Source organism: Dipteris shenzhenensis, chromosome 8 (genome assembly GCF_047967505.1).
Source record: "Dipteris shenzhenensis isolate YYH24624 ecotype China chromosome 8, Dip_SZ_1.0, whole genome shotgun sequence".
Classification (NCBI taxonomy): domain Eukaryota; kingdom Viridiplantae; phylum Streptophyta; class Polypodiopsida; order Gleicheniales; family Dipteridaceae; genus Dipteris; species Dipteris shenzhenensis.
The window spans coordinates 3,974,372-3,991,186 of NC_141603.1; the positions used below are offsets into that span (position 1 = coordinate 3,974,372).

The following is a 16,815-nucleotide window of genomic DNA, read 5'->3' on the forward strand; positions in this document are numbered from 1 at the left end:
TCCCTTCACTAGGGAGAGCCATGCTTGGCTGAACATTAGGCATGGGAGCATATGCTGTGGCTTGCATGCCTGGCTGCATTCCCACATTGTCATACATGGCTTGCTTTCTATGCCCAATTGGCAGTGAAATCAACATAGCATCAAAGATAGAATCTGTACCAAAATATTCAGGTTGCTGCCTCAAATATGGCTGAGGTGGTTGAGCCACATTTATGGACTGCACATTATTATTTTGAGGAGTAGAAATACCCAAACCAAGGCCTTGTGCTGGCTGCTCATACTGTTTCACTGGATGTACTTTTTGTACCTCTTTCTCAAGTGCTCTTTTGGGCGATTCCTCTCTCTTGGAAGTCACTTTCTGAGTCATTTTTGATGGCTGTCCCTCATGGGAAACTGATGCATGACTGTGCGGTCCGCCATGAGAAGCTGATGCATGTGTGTACTCACTCTTTCCGTGCTTGTGCTTTCTTGATTTCTTCTTCTTCTTGGCATTTGTTTGCACAATCTGAGCCAAATTTTGAGCCAGCTGAGTCAAAGCAGTCACTGCACTTGCAAGCTGTGCATTCAACATAGTAGCATCATCTGACTCACTGCTAGAACTAGTATCACCGTTAAGCTCAGTTGTAGCTTCATGTGTGGCCTGCTCAAAAGGCATTTGTTGTGCTCCCTGCAGCTGTACACTAGCTGGATCATTAAGGCTTTCCTGCCTTCTCCTTTGAGGAGTTGTGGAGCTCTCTTGCTCATGGGTACTCACCATGTTTATGGTTGTAATATTCAGCTGTCAAAAAGTGCAGCAAAGATATCCTTCCACCAAACTACCGAGGCCCACCTCTTGAGAAAGAGTGTGTGGTATCCCGGCAATGGAACCAATGAAACCGGCCTCTAATCACTCAGAGGGCAGTGGAACTAAACCTTTAATCACTTCAGCACTTATTTACAGCTCACAAAGCATATATCACAACCATTAACCATTGCATGATCACCATTTGGCACTTACCCATTTGTTCACAAACAAAACCACTGAAAAAGGGATGGAGGCTAGAATGCCCCTGCTCAACAGACATAGACAAGTGCACCCGATTGGCCCCAAACACCGTGGCGCCCCTTTCGGTATTTCTTTATATTTCACAGTGAAATGATTACAAGTTGCATCTGGGAGACCTTCCCTGCAACTGAGCACGCAGCCCCAATTCACTAAGCCTTCGCAAGGCTTTCAAGCATAGAACACCATCACATAAGTGCACTTAACCCATAGGCTCAACCCAAAGGCATTCTCTTTTCCGAGTGCAATTCCATTGGCTGTCCAGATGCAATCACACTGCACCCCAGCTGCACTCTCTTTGAGTGGTTTCCAGATGATTCTCAGCTGGTTTCTAATACCCTTGATGGGTTGCCTGATTCATATCAAGGCTTTGCTACTACATTGAGGTTGCTTGCAGGGGGTGATGCCAATCATTTCTCATTTGACCAGCTTGCTGCTCTTCTTCTTCAGGAGGAGCAAAGTCGTGTGAATCGCAATGCTACTATGGCTAGTGATCAAGCATTTATTGCCCATCATAAACACAAAGGTAAAGGCAAGGTTTCAGCTGGAAAGCCCTCTCATTCCCATGCTGATCATTCCCATGGTGCTTCTTCTTCAGGGGATAACAAAAAGAAGAAGAGATGTAACTATTGCAAGAAACCTGGGCATGATATTTCTGAATGCAGGAAGTGCATAGCATCTGAAAAGAAAAAGAAAGAGTCTGGTCTTGCAGTATCTGGTTCTTCTAGTGCAGAAGATCGACATGAGTCCGCTAATTTGGCACAAGACCATCATTGGGCTTTCTTGGTTACATGTCAGTATAATCATGATGTTCATGATGCTTGTATGGCAGTTTCAGATATTTGTGATGCCTGGTTCTTTGATAGTGGTGCTAGCAAGCACATCACTTCCTGTAGGAAGTTATTCAGCTCATTGGAGCTTACATCTAAGGGGGGCAGTGTCACGTGTGCCAATAATGCATCATATACCATGAAAGGTATTGGGCAAGTTACTCTTACTTCTGTCTCTGGTGGTATTGTCACTCTAGAGCATGTGCTTTATGTTCCAGGCATTCGTAAGAACCTCATTTCTATTTCCGCCATTGCTACATGTGGCTTTCAGGTTATTTTTAATGGTGTGAGGTGTGCAGTGTATGATGTTACGGATGCCTCTACCCTGGTTTGACTGGCACATTGTCTAGCGGTCTTTACAGACTTGATGCTTATGACAGATGTTCAAATGATGATGCTGCACTTGCCGATGCACATGCCTTTGCTATTGATTCTACCATGGCAGATGCTCATTTGTGGCATGAGAGGTTTGGACACCTCAATTTTGGAGCCCTGGTGAAGTTATATAAGGAAGATATGGTTGTGGATCTTCCCAAAATGCATATGCCTACCAAACATGTTTGTGAACCATGCTTACTTGTTAAGATGCACCATGCTGCGTTTCCCAAGGATGGGAGAGTTGGTGCTTCACGTAAGCTTTATCTAGTTCATAGTGATGTTTGTCTACTATTTTGTTACTTTTATTGATGATTTCACCAGGTATACTTAAATTTTCGCATTGAAATCCAAGTATGATGTTTCTTCATGCTTCAAGTACTTTATTGCCTTGGCTGAGAATGAGAGTGGGCTACACATTGCTCACATTAATACAGACAGGGGAGATGAATACATGTCGAAGAAGTTTGCTGTTTTTTTGGCTTCCCGTGGCATTAATCATTGATGCACGGTGCCTTATACTCCTCAATAGAATCTTGTGGCTGAGCGGGAGAATAGATCAACAATGGAAATGGCCAGATGCATGTTGAAAGGCAAACGTTTGCCTAATAAGTTGTGGTTGGATGCGGTCATGTATGCAAATTACATCTTGAATAGATGTCCTACAAAGGCATTGCAAACTATCACACCTTATGAGTCTTGGACGGGTCGTAAGCCTCGCATTTCCCACATGAGGACTTTTAAATGCTTAGCTTATGCTCATGTGCCTTCACAGAGACGCACTAAGTTGGATGATAAAGCTGTTAGATGCATTTTTCCTGGGTATAGTTCAAAGAGCAGAGGCTATAAGCTATATCAGCCCGCACGGGCAAGAGTTTTGTCAGTCAGGATGTTGTGTTTGATGAATCTTCCACTATGCCTTTGCTGGACTAAAAAACAGCCCGTTGTTGATGCCCCAGACATATTTGACAGCTTGATGCCTTTGTTTCCATTCGATGCTCGAGATGATGTTCCATCTGAGGTTGTCCCTCCTCCATCTGTTGGTCACTTACAGCCACATGTGCATGCAGAAATTCAGCCTGATATGCCTATCATTGATTAGGATCATTTGCACCAGGCTCTTGACCAGGAAAGAGCAGAAATTCAGGAGCCTAAAAAGGTACCCCATTGGCTCCTTGACACATTAAAAGACAGCAAACAAGACACTCCTCTGCCAGCCCATACGAGAGCAGCTGTCCGGAAAGAGCATGCTAGTTTTGTTGCTTATGCTTTGGTTGCTACAGCATGCAATGAAGAGCCATTATGTCATCAAGATGCCTTTCAGAATGATTGTTGGATGAAGGCCATGCAAGCTGAATTGAATTCTATCCATCACAATGACACTTGGGAGTTGTGTGATTTGCCTTATGGCAAGAATGCCATTGGAACTAAGTGGGTTTACAAGATCAAACAGAAAGCTGATGGTTCAGTGGACCGTTACAAAGCCCGTCTTGTTGCTAAGGGCTATGCTCAGCAGCATGGCATTGACTTTGAGGAGACTTTTGCTCCCACTTCCAGGATCACTACCATTCTTATTGTTATTGCCTTTGCTGCCCACTTTCATTGGCAGATATATCAGCATGATATTAAGACAGCTTTCCTTCATGGGCATTTGCAGGAAGAGGTCTATGCTTCCCAACCTCCAAGCTTTGAGGTTGAAGGTTCTGAAAGCAAGGTATGCCGCTTGAAAAAGGCCCTCTATGGATTGAAGCAAGCACCTCGGGCTTGGTATTCGAGAATTCATTCTCATTTGCTCACACTTACAACCCTACCGAGGCTACCCTTTACATCCGCAAGCATGGGACAGATTTGCTGATTTTAGTCCTTTATGTGGATGACATGCTTGTAACTGGGACACATGTTCAGCAAATTGCAGATTTTAAAATTGATTTGCAGAAGACATTTGCTATGTCTGATCTTGGTCTTCTGCACTACTATCTGGGCATTCAATTTGCTAGCAGTGAGGGGGGCATTTCGATGTCACAATCCAAGTATATTGGACAGCTTTTGTAGTGTTTTCAGTTTGAGGATTGCAAGCCAATATCCACACCATTAGAGACTGGTTTTCACTTCTCTTCTGAGGATGGTAGCGGTACATGTGATGTCACTCTCTATCAGCAAGCAGTTGGTTGTTTGATTTACCTATGCCATACGAGACCTGATCTACAATATGCTATCTCACAGTTGAGCAGATATATGCACAGCCCATCTATGCACCATTGGCATGCCGTGAAGCGTGTTTTCACATATCTTAAAGGCACTCAGCATTTAGGCCTTCTTTATGGGACTGATACTTCACTTGTAATGCATGGATTCACTGATAGTAATTGGGCTGGTTGTTCTGACACTCGTGTGTCACATAGTGGCAACTGTTTTATGCTTGGTACTTCATGTGTTTCTTCGTTCAGCAAGAAGCAGAGTACGGTTGCTACTTCTAGCTGTGAAGCTGAGTACAAAGCGGTTTTCGTAGCTACAGTGGAGTGTGTTTGGCTTCGGAAGCTACTTGCAGATCTTTATGCATGTCACACTGCTCCTACCGTCATCTTCACTAATAGTCAGAGTGCTTTGGCTATCGCACGAAATCCAGTTTTCCACGCTCTCACAAAGCACATTGAGGTTCACTATCACTATGTTAGAGAGCGATTATCAGCAAATGATATTGAAGACAACTTGGCAGATCTTTTTACAAAGGCTCTACCTCGACCTAAGTTTGAGGCTTTTCGGCAAGCTTTAAACTTAGTATCTTTTGTAACTTGATCTGTTGTACTTTGTACAGTCATAGGTTGCTATATCCTAAAGGACGAACATGTGCAACCATGACACTAGATATTTAGGTATCCTGAGCCATGTCTAGGATACTTCAACCCATACTATGGAGGAGGGTTTGTAGGCTATCTCATGGGCTATCCATAGATGCCACTTATACCTTGGTATGAGCCTTGTAGGCCTAGTTATAGTCAGTTAGGACTATTGGTACAGTTAGTTTATGTATCATCTAGGTCAGTTAGGACACTTAGTCCAGTTAGGGCAGTTAGCCCTAGGGTTTTGTTATGTTGGCTCTCCCTTCAACCTCCACACTTCAGTTTTGCAGCAATCTATTACAGCATCTCGTTTTTCTCCATTGTGCTTCCATTTTTTAGCTTCCATTGCTTCCAACACCCAACATTCCTTCCATGACTGACGATGAGAAGAAAAAGCTAATTAAGGAGGGTAAATGTTTCGGATGTCGGATGTAAGAAACATAAGCCAGGGCATCCATGGCGTAAATGTCCTACTCTATTAGCCAAAATTGCCAAAACAAATTCTGTAAAAGGGAGAGGCAAAGCATCCCAGCAAGAGGGTGAGGCTTCTACCTCCTCATCCCAGGACTCTACGGTGAACATAGAACCAAGAGTAAATGCTATCCATTCAACCAACACTGGTGTATGGATGTGTGAACTGAATAGAGAGTAGGCATATTCATTGTAGAGTATGGACAGAGAATAAATATTTTTCTCTCCGTGTAGAGCGTCTAATAGGATGAATAGGGCTAAAATAGATGAGTTGGAAAAAGAACTTGAAGGTCTATAGTTTCTATAGACTAAGTATCTCTCCATAGCAAAATCATCTATAGCCAAGGTCTACCTAGTTCAATGAAACATTTGGGTGAGAGAATCGTTTTAATACTAACCAATTTGTTGAGAACATGTTTCAGCTTATTGAGCAAGTTACTATACAGAGATTTCAGCAGTTTAGTATTCAGATGAGAATTCTGAGTATGAAGAGATATTGAAGACGCACTGCAGTGGTACTTCCGCATTTTGAATATTCAGCATCAAGAGGAATCAGAACTTGAAGATGGGATTTAAGTTTTGATTCAGAAGAGATCGTGTGCTACCAAGAGAAGACTATTGCAGAGTATGAAGAGGAGATGCAAATGCAAAAAGGAAAAGAGAAGCGTACGCAAGAGAAAGAGACAAGAAAGGATCCAGAAGAGGACTTCTGTCCATTCAAGCAGGAGGAAGTGTAATCCATGATTAGTGGACATTAAAACATTATTATATGTTATACGCCAATGGTGTAACATATAGTTGTATTTATGATGGACACCAACAGATTTGTTATGGCGGTAAATCATCTCAATAGATAGGACTAGTCGAGCTGGAGCCAATGCTTCAGACGGCATCGAATTTGGACATGTGATACTTATTCTATTAATGAAAATGTGCGCACACGTGTCTAGGTCCTAGGGGCAATAGGAAGGGAAGAGTGCATTAAGGTGCATTGAATGGTAGATGCATGGGTCATAGGCTAAGGGTAGGTGTAAATGGGAAGATGAAACTTGGGTGATCTCAAGGGACATTAATGAAAGGGTATCACCCTTTCATTGTGAATCTCACATAGCATTCTTCATTCACCTTGCATTCATCCACCATCTCACACACACCTTGCATGTAGGTCGAAAATAGAAACAAGTTCTCTCACGAGGGCGCTCTTCCCCATTGGAGGGCCAATCGGCATTCAAATTCTGCATGCATTGCACACATTTGCATTCTTGAAAAGTCTGGTTCTTCACATTTAACTTAATGTGCATCACAAAGATGTGCAGACTCATCAATCAACAATGAACCAGCCAAATATAGAAACCACCAAAATAATATATTTCCGTCCAAAGCTATGGACACAATACAAAAAAGATAGATCTAGAGTCCCACCAATGGTGTGGTCCTCTGATCTTATCACAAGGTCCTTCTCCTATCTGCCCGCTATCTCTAGACTCGAGCCTGCGTGCTCCACCTCGAGCGTCTGTAGACTTTCAGTCCAAAATAATCCTCTCCACCTTACTGCCTGTGTATCAGCCTAAGTGGGCAGCACCTTGAGCTAGGTCTGCAGCTTCCTCAGCCTTCTTGGTCCTCCAGAAGAGGCTCCAAGTGTTGGTCTTTGCAGCTCCTGCTTGCTGCTCCAGAGAATGATGAATGAGGACCTCGAGGCCCTCCTTTTATAGCCCCCAGGGGCTGCTGAAAAAAACGACCAGGCAGGCTGCCTATGGCCGACCCAAACAGGCCGGCCAGGCCCTGCCCTGGTCTGCCTATGGCCGACCCAAACAGGCCAACCAGGCCCTGCCCTGATCTGCCTATAAATGCCCGTGGGGCTCACTTTTCTAGGGCCTTTGGCCCACTCTTCTAGGGCTTTAGCCCTCCTTTCAAGGCAGGGTCCCAAGCCCCTTTGTCTGCCTATATAAGGCCTGGTTGGCTGGCTCCAACCAGCCCAACCAGCCCCTCCATGTGGCCGACCCCACTGCTGATCTGCCCGACCTGTTGCACCTCTATCAGGGGCCTGTTACAGCCCGCATATTCACGCCATGCTGCGCCTCTGCCAGGCTGCTGTATGCTGCCCACATGGCAGCCTGTCACCAGTCGGGGCTTCCCCCAAGAAAATAAAGAATAATCTTTATTAGAATTGACTTTGGTCAAAGAACGGTTAAGTTAATTAACCAAGAATAAGTTTTATTGTTTTACTTTTGCTTTGCATCAGTAAAAAGAGAGCTGTGGGGACGCCCACAAGGGACTAGAAATAGTCCAAGAACTAGAATGCATGCATTAGACTAACCTTTAACGGGTTAAAGTGTTGAATGTTGTTTGTGGCAATGTGTAGGACCAAGAAAGTGCAAAAGAAGCCCTAGAATTAGGGGAAAAGTGCCAAAAACAGGTCCTACCAAAGGCAAAAAGCATCCAAAAAGTGGGCGCTTATATGGAGGAGGGCCCCAGCTAGGCAGACAAGCAGAAAAAAGCAGCGCAATTCTCAAGAAAAGCCCTAAAAGAAGCAAAAAAAGCTAGAAAGCTTGGTTTTAGCTTTTAGGAAGAACAAAAGCATAAAATAGCTTTTAAAAAGTACTAAAGCTAGAAATAGCTTTCAGAAAGCAGGTTTAGCTTTTTGCTAGGCCAAGTTTATAAAAGAAGAGCCAAAGAGCTCAAGATCATTCAGTTTGTACTTAGTTCATGCTCTTGTAAAGAGCCAGTTGTACAAAGACTATTTTCTATTGCAATAAAGACCTTCGGGGGAGGGGGGCAGCCCTTCTTTCTGGCCCCTAGTGCTGTGTTCTTGCTTCTCTCCCTCATCTCCCAGCTACCTACCAACAATTTCATCTCCAAAGATCTAGCTTTGAGGCTAAAAATTAAAACAGAAGAATTGGGATTATCTTTGGATGCAGAGCATGTCTTCAAAGGGGATCCAGTCAAAGTTACACCTTTCATTGGAAAACTTAGGATTCATGTACAGGATTATGTGGACCATGAGGAGTTTTATGTTTCACCTCTCAAACATTAGGATGCAATTTTGGGTATGCCATGGTTCCATAGAAAGGAGGTGGTTCTTGATTTTAAAGCAAGAACTCTCAGTTTTGAGCATCGGAAAAAGCAACACAAAATCTTGGCGAAAGGAAAAGGCGAGACCATTCCAGTATTTCCATTGCCAAGTCAATAAAATCTGCAATTTCTGCGTACATGGTTTTTGTTAAAGAAAAAGAGGGTGAACCCCAAGTGGAAATAAGTCCATTGGAAAAAGAAAATTTTCAGTTTTCAGACTCTTTCAAAGATTGCTTTTCAGATTCTTCACCAGGAGAGCTTCCTCCAAAACGGCCTGAAGATCATGTCATAGAGCTCCTTCCAGGACGTGAGCCTCTGAATCGGCCGCCTTACCGTGTGAGCGCAGCCCAGAACGAAGAAATTATGGCACAAGTACAGGATTTGCTCTCAAAGGGGGCACAAGTACAAGATTTGCTCTCAAAGGGACTTATCAGGCCTAGTTCTTCCCCCTTCTGTTCTCCAGTGCTCTTAGTTCAAAAGAAGGATGGCACTTATCGCATGTGTGTAGATTATAGAGCTCTTAATAAAATGACAGTCAAGAACCGGTTTCCAATCCCTCGCATAGAAGATATTTTGGACAGATTGAAAGGAGCCACTATTTTCAGCCGCATTGATTTAAAAAGCAGATATCATCATATAAGGATTCAGCCCCAAGATGTCCACAAGACAGCTTTTCGGACACTTTTGGACTTTATGAGTTTCTGGTGATGCCTTTTGGACTTACCAACGCACCGGCTACTTTCAATCGAATGATGGACAGAATTTTTAGATCCCACAAACACTTTACAGGTACTTTCTTTTATGACATTTTGGTCTTTTCTAAGATAGAAGAAGGGCACAAAGAGCACTTGGCTACTGTGTTTCAAGAACTCAGAAATCATAAGCTTTTTATAAATGCCAAAAAGAGTGAATTCTTTCTTGACGAGATTCATTATCTTGGACACATTATTTCCAAGGAAGGGATTCGAATGGATCCAGCTAAAATAAGAGCTATACAGGAATGGCCAGAGCTCACCTCGGTACATGAAGTATGCAGTTTTCTTGGACTTTGTTCTTATTACAGACACTTCATCAGACACTTTGCTGACATAGCAGCCCCCTTACATGATTTGACCAAGAAAAACGTAGTCTTCAGGTGGGGAGAAAGACAAAGGATAGTTTTTAATGCTCTCAAAGAAAAGTTAACAACTGAGCCCATTCTCATTGTTCCAAATTTACAGAAACTATTTGATGTGGACTGCGATGCATGTGGAGAATGTGTGGGAGCTGCTCTTCATCAAGAAGGCCGAGTCATTGCTTATGAAAGCCGGAGGCTGCGTGATGCAGAGATGTTTCTCAGTGTTTATGAGAAAGAGATGTTAGCAGTTATTCATGCTCTAACTATTTGGAAGCATTATCTTCTTGGAGCTGATTTTACGGTCAAGACTGACCACCAAAGTCTCAAGTATTTCCTGACTCAGACTAAGATTTCCGAAAAGCAGATGAAGTGGGCAAATTTCCTGTCCATGTTTCACTTTCAGATTCTTTATACACCAGGGGCTCAGAACAGAGTTGCAGATGCTTTATCCAGAAGGCCTAAAGCGAATAATGTCACCATAGCATATCATCGGAACTTAGAGGCCATGAAAGAACTCTACTTACAAGATCCAGACTTCGGAGAGATCATGAGAAATATTCAGCAAGGAGTATCATCCAGTCAGTATACATTGAAAGAGGGGTTTCTCATGAAAGATGATCACCTTTGTGTGACTCAAGATATGCGAGCCAAAGTTTTGGAAGAATGTCATGCTCCTCCTTATGCAGGGCATCGAGGCATTTTGTCTACTACTCACGCCATCGAGAGATATTTCTTTTGGCCATGGATGCGGAAAGACATTCATAAGTTTGTAACGGAATGTCTTACGTGCCAAAAGGTAAAGTATGACAGGCACAAGACCCCAGGACTTCTCATGCCGCTGCCCATACCACAGGGACCATGGGAAAGTATTGCTATGGATTTCATCTTTAATCTTCCTAGATCCAGAAACGGGAATGATGGAATATGGACTATAATTGATAGGTTCAGCAAGCAGGCCCATTTCATTCCAGTTAAAAAAACCATTAAGGGAACCACATGGCCAAATTCTTTTTGACATAGATCTTTAAGCACCATGGGATGCCTAAGTCGATTGTTAGTGATCGAGACCCCAGGATGACTAGTTTATTCTGGAGAGCATTATTTGATAATATGGGGATGAAGTTGGACTTCTCATCTTCTTTTCATCCTCAGTCTGACGGACAAAGTGAGAGTGCCAATTCCACGGTATTGGATCTTCTTGAGTGTTATGCTTTCGAGCAAAAGATCGAATGGGAAAAGTATCTTCCTCTTGTGGAATTTGCATACAATAACACTGTTCATAGTTCCATTGGAAAAGCTCCATTCGAAGTTGTTTATGGAAAAGCGATTTTGCCACCTATTCTCAGAACAAAGGATGAGATATTTGCAACCGACCAATATGTCCGAGACTTAGAAACAGCTTTCTAAGTGAGAGTGCCAATTCCACTGTATTGGATCTTCTTAACTGTTATGCTTTCAAGCAAAAGATCGAATGGGAAAAGTATCTTCCTCTTGTGGAATTTGCATACAATAACACTATTCATAGTTCCACTGGAAAAGCTCCATTCGAAGTTGTTTATGGAAAGGTGATTTTGCCACCTATTCTCAGAACAAAGGATGAGATATTTGCAACCAACCAGTATGTCCGAGACTTAGAAACAGCTTTTTCTCAAGTTCGGACAGCAATTGAAAGATCTCAACACAAGCAAAAGAAGGCAGCAAATAAGCACCGGAGGGAGATGAACCTCCAAGAAGGAGATTGGGTATTACTAAAGTTTGAAAAAGCACGTCTCAGGAAGATGAAATGAAAAGAGAAAGTATATCCCAAGTTGTCTCCAAGATATTATAGGCCATTTCGGATTAGTGAGCCCATAAACGAAGTCACTTTTCGAATAGGGTTGCCGAGACTTGGAAGATTCACAATGCTTTTCATGTGAATCTTCTAAAGAAGTATCAAGGACCAGAACCCACAGAACCAGTTCAAGAAGAGCCACCTGAGGTGGAAGAGATGGAGGAGATTCTCCAACCAGAACAAATTGTATATCATACAGAAAAGAAAGGACCCAGAGGCAAGGTGATCCGTAGATACCTTGTCAAGTTTAAGAACTATTCGGCACTTGATGCCAAGTGGGTAGATGAGGACTCCCTCTCAAAGTATCCTCAAGTTTTACAATTGTATCAAGAAGCTTTCAGTTGAGGACAACTGTTTAGAAGCCGAGGGGATGTCACCAGTTGGGGCTTCCCCCAAGAAAATAAAGGATAATCTTAATTAGAATTGACTTTGGTCAACGAATGGTTAAGTTAATTAACCAAGAATCAGTTTTATTGTTTTACTTTTCCTTTGCATCAGTAAAAAGAGAACTGTGGGGACGCCCACAAGGGACTAGAAATAGTCCAAGAACTAGAATGCATGCATTAGACTAACCTTTAACGGGTTAAAGTGTTGAATGTTGTTTGTGGCAATGTGTAGGACCAAGAAAGTGCAAAGAAGCCCTAGAATTAGGGGAAAAGTGCAAAAAGCAGGTCCTACCAAAGGCAAAAAGCATCCAAAAAGTGGGCGCTTATATGGAGGAGGGCCCCAGCTAGTCAGACAAGCAGAAAAAAGCAGCGCAATTCTCAAGAAAAGCCCTAAAAGCAGCAGAAAAAGCTAGAACGTGGTTTTTGTATAAAAGTAGCTTTTAGGAAGAACAAAAGCATAAAATAGCTTTTAAAAAGTACTAAAGCTAGAAATAGCTTTCAAAAAGCAGATTTAGCTTTTTGCTAGGCCAAGTTTATAAAAGAAGAGCCAAAGAGCTCAAGATCATTCAATTTGTACTCAATTCATGCTCTTGTGAAAAGCCAGTTGTACAAAGACTATTTTCTATTGCAATAAAGACCTTCGGGGGGGGGCAGCCCTTCTTTCTGGCCCCTAGTGTTGTGTTCTTGCTTCTCTCCCTCGTCTCCCAGCTACTCTACTTGTCGGCAATCACATTTCAACAAGCTCTTCAAAGTTCCCACGCTTGGTTCAAGTTCCGGTTGCAGATTCTAGTGCAAGATCAAATTGCGATTTCTTCTACAGAGCCTGTCTTGGATTGCGTGCCAAGTTCTTGAGCCCGAGAGTATTTCCTTTGCTGCGATTCTGTGCCAAAGTATTCCCTTTGCTGCGAATTTTGGTTTCTACGCGTGGATTGAAGCCCATAAGCGCCTACAAGCCGTGCCCGGGAGCCCAGGAGGAATTTGCGATTGGTTTGAGGGCTGTTCTTTGGTTTAGTTACGGTTACAAGCCCCTTTGGCTGACTTGTCCTTGTGAGGTGCTCCCCATGTGGCAGCCCCCTCTCACGTTTACTCTTGGGCACATGCCCTATGTCTCCCTCCCCCACGCTCTTGTCATATGGGGGCTTACAAATGGGGAGGTGACCTTTCCAACATGGTCATAGTACCACAAAATTGGTGCCCCTTTCAAAGGCTTCAACCTGAATAAATCATCCCACCCACAGCCATATGTGCCACCTAGGAGGCATTCCAACTTGGCATCCATATATGGCTTCAAAAAGGGCTAACCCTATAGATGAATGCTTGGGGTTGTAATAACAAAATTATGCAAAAGCCATTTACCCCAAGATTGTTGAGCCTTAGATACTCCACCCATTTATTCAACTTAGCAAACTAACCGTCTCAAGATGATATGCTGTACTTGGAGCAAGTATAATCCCCGCAATGGTAAATAGCTCCTGCCAAAATCGACCCATAACCTTTGCATCTGTGGTAATGGCAGCATCAAGCTACCCAGAAGCTTGCTGTACACTTTCTTATAGTGGCATGGTAGCATTTTGAGACTTAACCACATCTTTCCTGACACTTTCCCAGTAGTTACATTCATTAGCATATTCATAGGTCTCGGATGACAATGCATCTGTTGTCAAACACCACTATCCTATATTGTTGAAGAAATCTGGAAGCAAAGGAGCTTCACACAAAAGCAAGAGGAAAAAATGTGGAGAGGAAGCCATAAACTGAGTATTCCAAAGCAACCTCTTAAAAATTAAAGGAATGAGGCTTTTATAGTAAACCCTAAAATTTAAGGTAGGTCTAAGAGACCCTAGACCAAAGCCCCACCCAATCAAAAGGAAAAGAAGAAAAGAATGACCATAAATGCTCAAAGTTTTTCCCTTCATTTGAATCATCAGTGTCTGATATGGTCAGCAATTATACCTCTAATTCATGGTCGATGTTGATGTCCTTATCTTCCCCATCTCCCAACTTCTCTATTGTTGAAGCACTAATTGGCCCTCTTTCTGATCTCTAATATGGCTGCAAGGACCTAACCTACTTCTGAACTGATAAGCTGAAATGCCCCTGCGGCAAAGCTACTTGGAAACCTCTGCTCAGTACAGCTTAGCATATCCCAACTTGCTGCCCACCAGGAATAGGATATCTTAAAGGATTGGCTCTTCACACCATACGAAGCTCACATACCCCAGCATTCTCCTGCTTTTAACATAACGCTATCAACTTTGCTTCTTGCACAAGTAAATACCCCCCCCATCTAGCCAATTGATGTGGATCGTCGATACAACCATTTGAAAGTTATCAGCAACTCTACCAAACCACAAACCTTTAACATTTTCTCATTTCACAAACGACTTAGTCTGAGTCAACAAAGACTTAATCTTTACCTTACATCGTCAGCATCCATCCATAGGAAGCCTCCCCCTGACCAACTGACCTCACAAGCCTCATATAAGGAAACAAAAGAAGTCGCTGTAAACCAAGCCCCTCATAGCTCAATAAGCTGCAAAGGACAAGTTTCCACCCCTGCTTGACCACAAGCCCATGCTGTTAATTTACCAAACACAACCTCACGAGTCCCTTATACTCAACTAACTGATGTGCCATTACTTAAACACCCACAATCTGCCTAATGCGCTTGCACAAATTGTGCCCACATAATATTGTAGTGACCTTATTGTTTATCCGTGACATTCCTGACGGATGTCAAGAAGCCCAAAGATAGAGATTAAAACGTTATTATGTGAAGATGCACATCCATGTAATCTCCACTTAGTGTGGCACCCGCTTATTATCAAGGCCAATATAAATATTGAAAGCCCTGAGACGTTGAAAGCTGGTAAACAAACACTGTTACAATTTGAAGAAAGTTCAGGCTCTGATGGCATGGAGTCAGAAACCTTTATTCTTGTGTTAAATGGAAAATATATATTACTGGGACTAAAGGGCTCACTAAAGACAATTGAAATCATCCTTTTGAAGGAAGGAAATTCCGAATGCAAGGGAATAAAATCTATTCTGCTTTTGAACACACACACACAGCATTGGCATCTTCAGAAGCATCCTTGATCTTTGCCTTCACGGATGATATATCTAACAGTGTGTGTGGGGGCGTGTGGGTGGGTGTGGCGAAAGGCTCCGGGGGAAGAGAAGGGGAGGAGACTAGCCTTGCTTAAGCAGCTGCCGAAACCAGCCCTATGGAGGCTTTTTCCAACAGTTACGCATGGACAGCTGCACAAGACAACATAAATCATAAATGTAGGGCAAAATGCGAAATAAAATGCGAATTTAATCTAAAACCAAGAAAGAAGGCTGGATGTGACACACCAGAAGGTTTGCAGGGCAATTTCAGTGTTATCGGAACAATCCCACACTCCACCTTCCCACATTCTTTGCACTCCTCCAGCTTCACCTGCATCTCGTTGGATTTCCAAAGATACAGGTTCGCTTTGCATGGCTACTGTGGCGCATAGCAGGTCGAAATCGAGTATAGGTAGGCTGTCCAATGACTTCCTTTCCTTATCGTGGTGCGATTGCAAAGCTACGATAGGACTTTGATGCCAATTACTACCTTTTCCGTCAAGAATCAAGCGTTGCACTTTCCTCTCCGGCGAAACACAGACTGCTTCGTGCAAAGGCTCTTGGGGTTGCAAAGGGCAACTGCTCGTCTTTTCAAGGGATCCCCTGGGGCGTTCGCACTGAGAAGGTTCCATTTGTTAAAGAAGAATGCTCTCAAGAAGGCAAGCATGTGCCGGAACACGAGCTCCCAAAGTTCCGATCAGCGGCAGAGAGCTGCACTACGCAACGAACTGCAACTCAACACGCACCGCAAGCTTAAAGGAAGAGAGAATGCAGCACTTTTCGCCTTGTGATGCCCTGATATTGGTAGCGAAGGTGCGGGATAAGGAGCGATTGCTCGTTGGCAGTCAATCGGTGGGTGTCGCAAGGTGCATTGGTGAAACGGGGGAAGCAAGAATGGGGCAGAGACGGGGCGATGAAAGAAGATGCAAAGAGGATGTAGAAGGGAAGGAGCGATGGAAGTGGGAGGGGAAGTGTGATGCGAGGATTGAGCACAACACCACCGGCCTGAAAGCCAGCCAAGCACTGAATTGAGACCACACACCACCGTCATCTCGCCGTCATCTCTAACGGCCTCCTCTTCTAAGGGGTAGGGACGGGGAGGAATCGGACGGCTTCTGACCCGTGGCTTTTTTGGTGAGCTGAGAAGGCACGTGTGTAACTAGCTTTTCCGTCGTCTAACTCATAACTATTAACTCGAAATTGAACTTGAATAATAGCATTTTATCAAAGTCCACAACTCTAGCATGTATTGTGTGCCACCGTGGAACAAATGAAGTTAATCATGCGAAGGTAGTCGCAGAAGTCTAATTCATAATCCTTCTAGAGCTGAAAGAAATTAAAAGCATGCTTGCTAGTGCAATGCTGAAAAGAAAGGAGTGAGGAATGGAAAATGGTTTTGCAAAAGAGGGAAAGCAAGTGTTCGCCACTAACATTGTCATTTGCAGCGGTGATCAAGTCCTCCCAATCTCTTGAGGGGGGAAAAAAATAATTTTTTTGTGCCTTGCAAAATCAGCATGTTTGAAGGAGGTGTAGCTGATGTGAGTGATGAAACGACAAAATTGTGAACCTTTGTGGACATATGCGAATAAAAAAGTCGATCGTGATAAATCATACATGAGTGGAGGATGAACAATGAGGTAGCCCAAACTGGAACGTGATTCCCCCTTGATCAAGTCGGCCACTCTGACAAATCAAATCCTGTAAACTTTTGATGTTGAGATAGTTGGTGGCCTATTGAAA

At 43.3% G+C, this 16,815-nt stretch overlaps 1 protein-coding gene across 2 annotated transcripts in view; it reads right to left on the reverse strand.

The window, feature by feature from the left end:
- Positions 1–16,088, reverse strand: part of LOC147898989 (PLAC8 family protein) — a 34,884-nt gene extending 18,796 nt beyond the window's left edge. Inside the window, exons 1-3 of one of the 2 annotated variants that reach the window (XM_087378151.1) lie at positions 15,566–16,088; positions 15,322–15,454; positions 15,162–15,225 (exon numbers count right to left, since the gene is read on the reverse strand). In XM_087378151.1, coding sequence (XP_087234277.1) covers positions 15,162–15,225; positions 15,322–15,454; positions 15,566–15,707 — 339 coding nt within the window. In that variant the 5' untranslated portion in view covers positions 15,708–16,088. Of the gene's footprint in view, positions 1–15,161; positions 15,226–15,321 lie in introns of both variants that reach the window. The other variant, XM_087378150.1, reaches the window with a different exon arrangement.
- Positions 16,089–16,815: the final 727 nt, after the last annotated feature.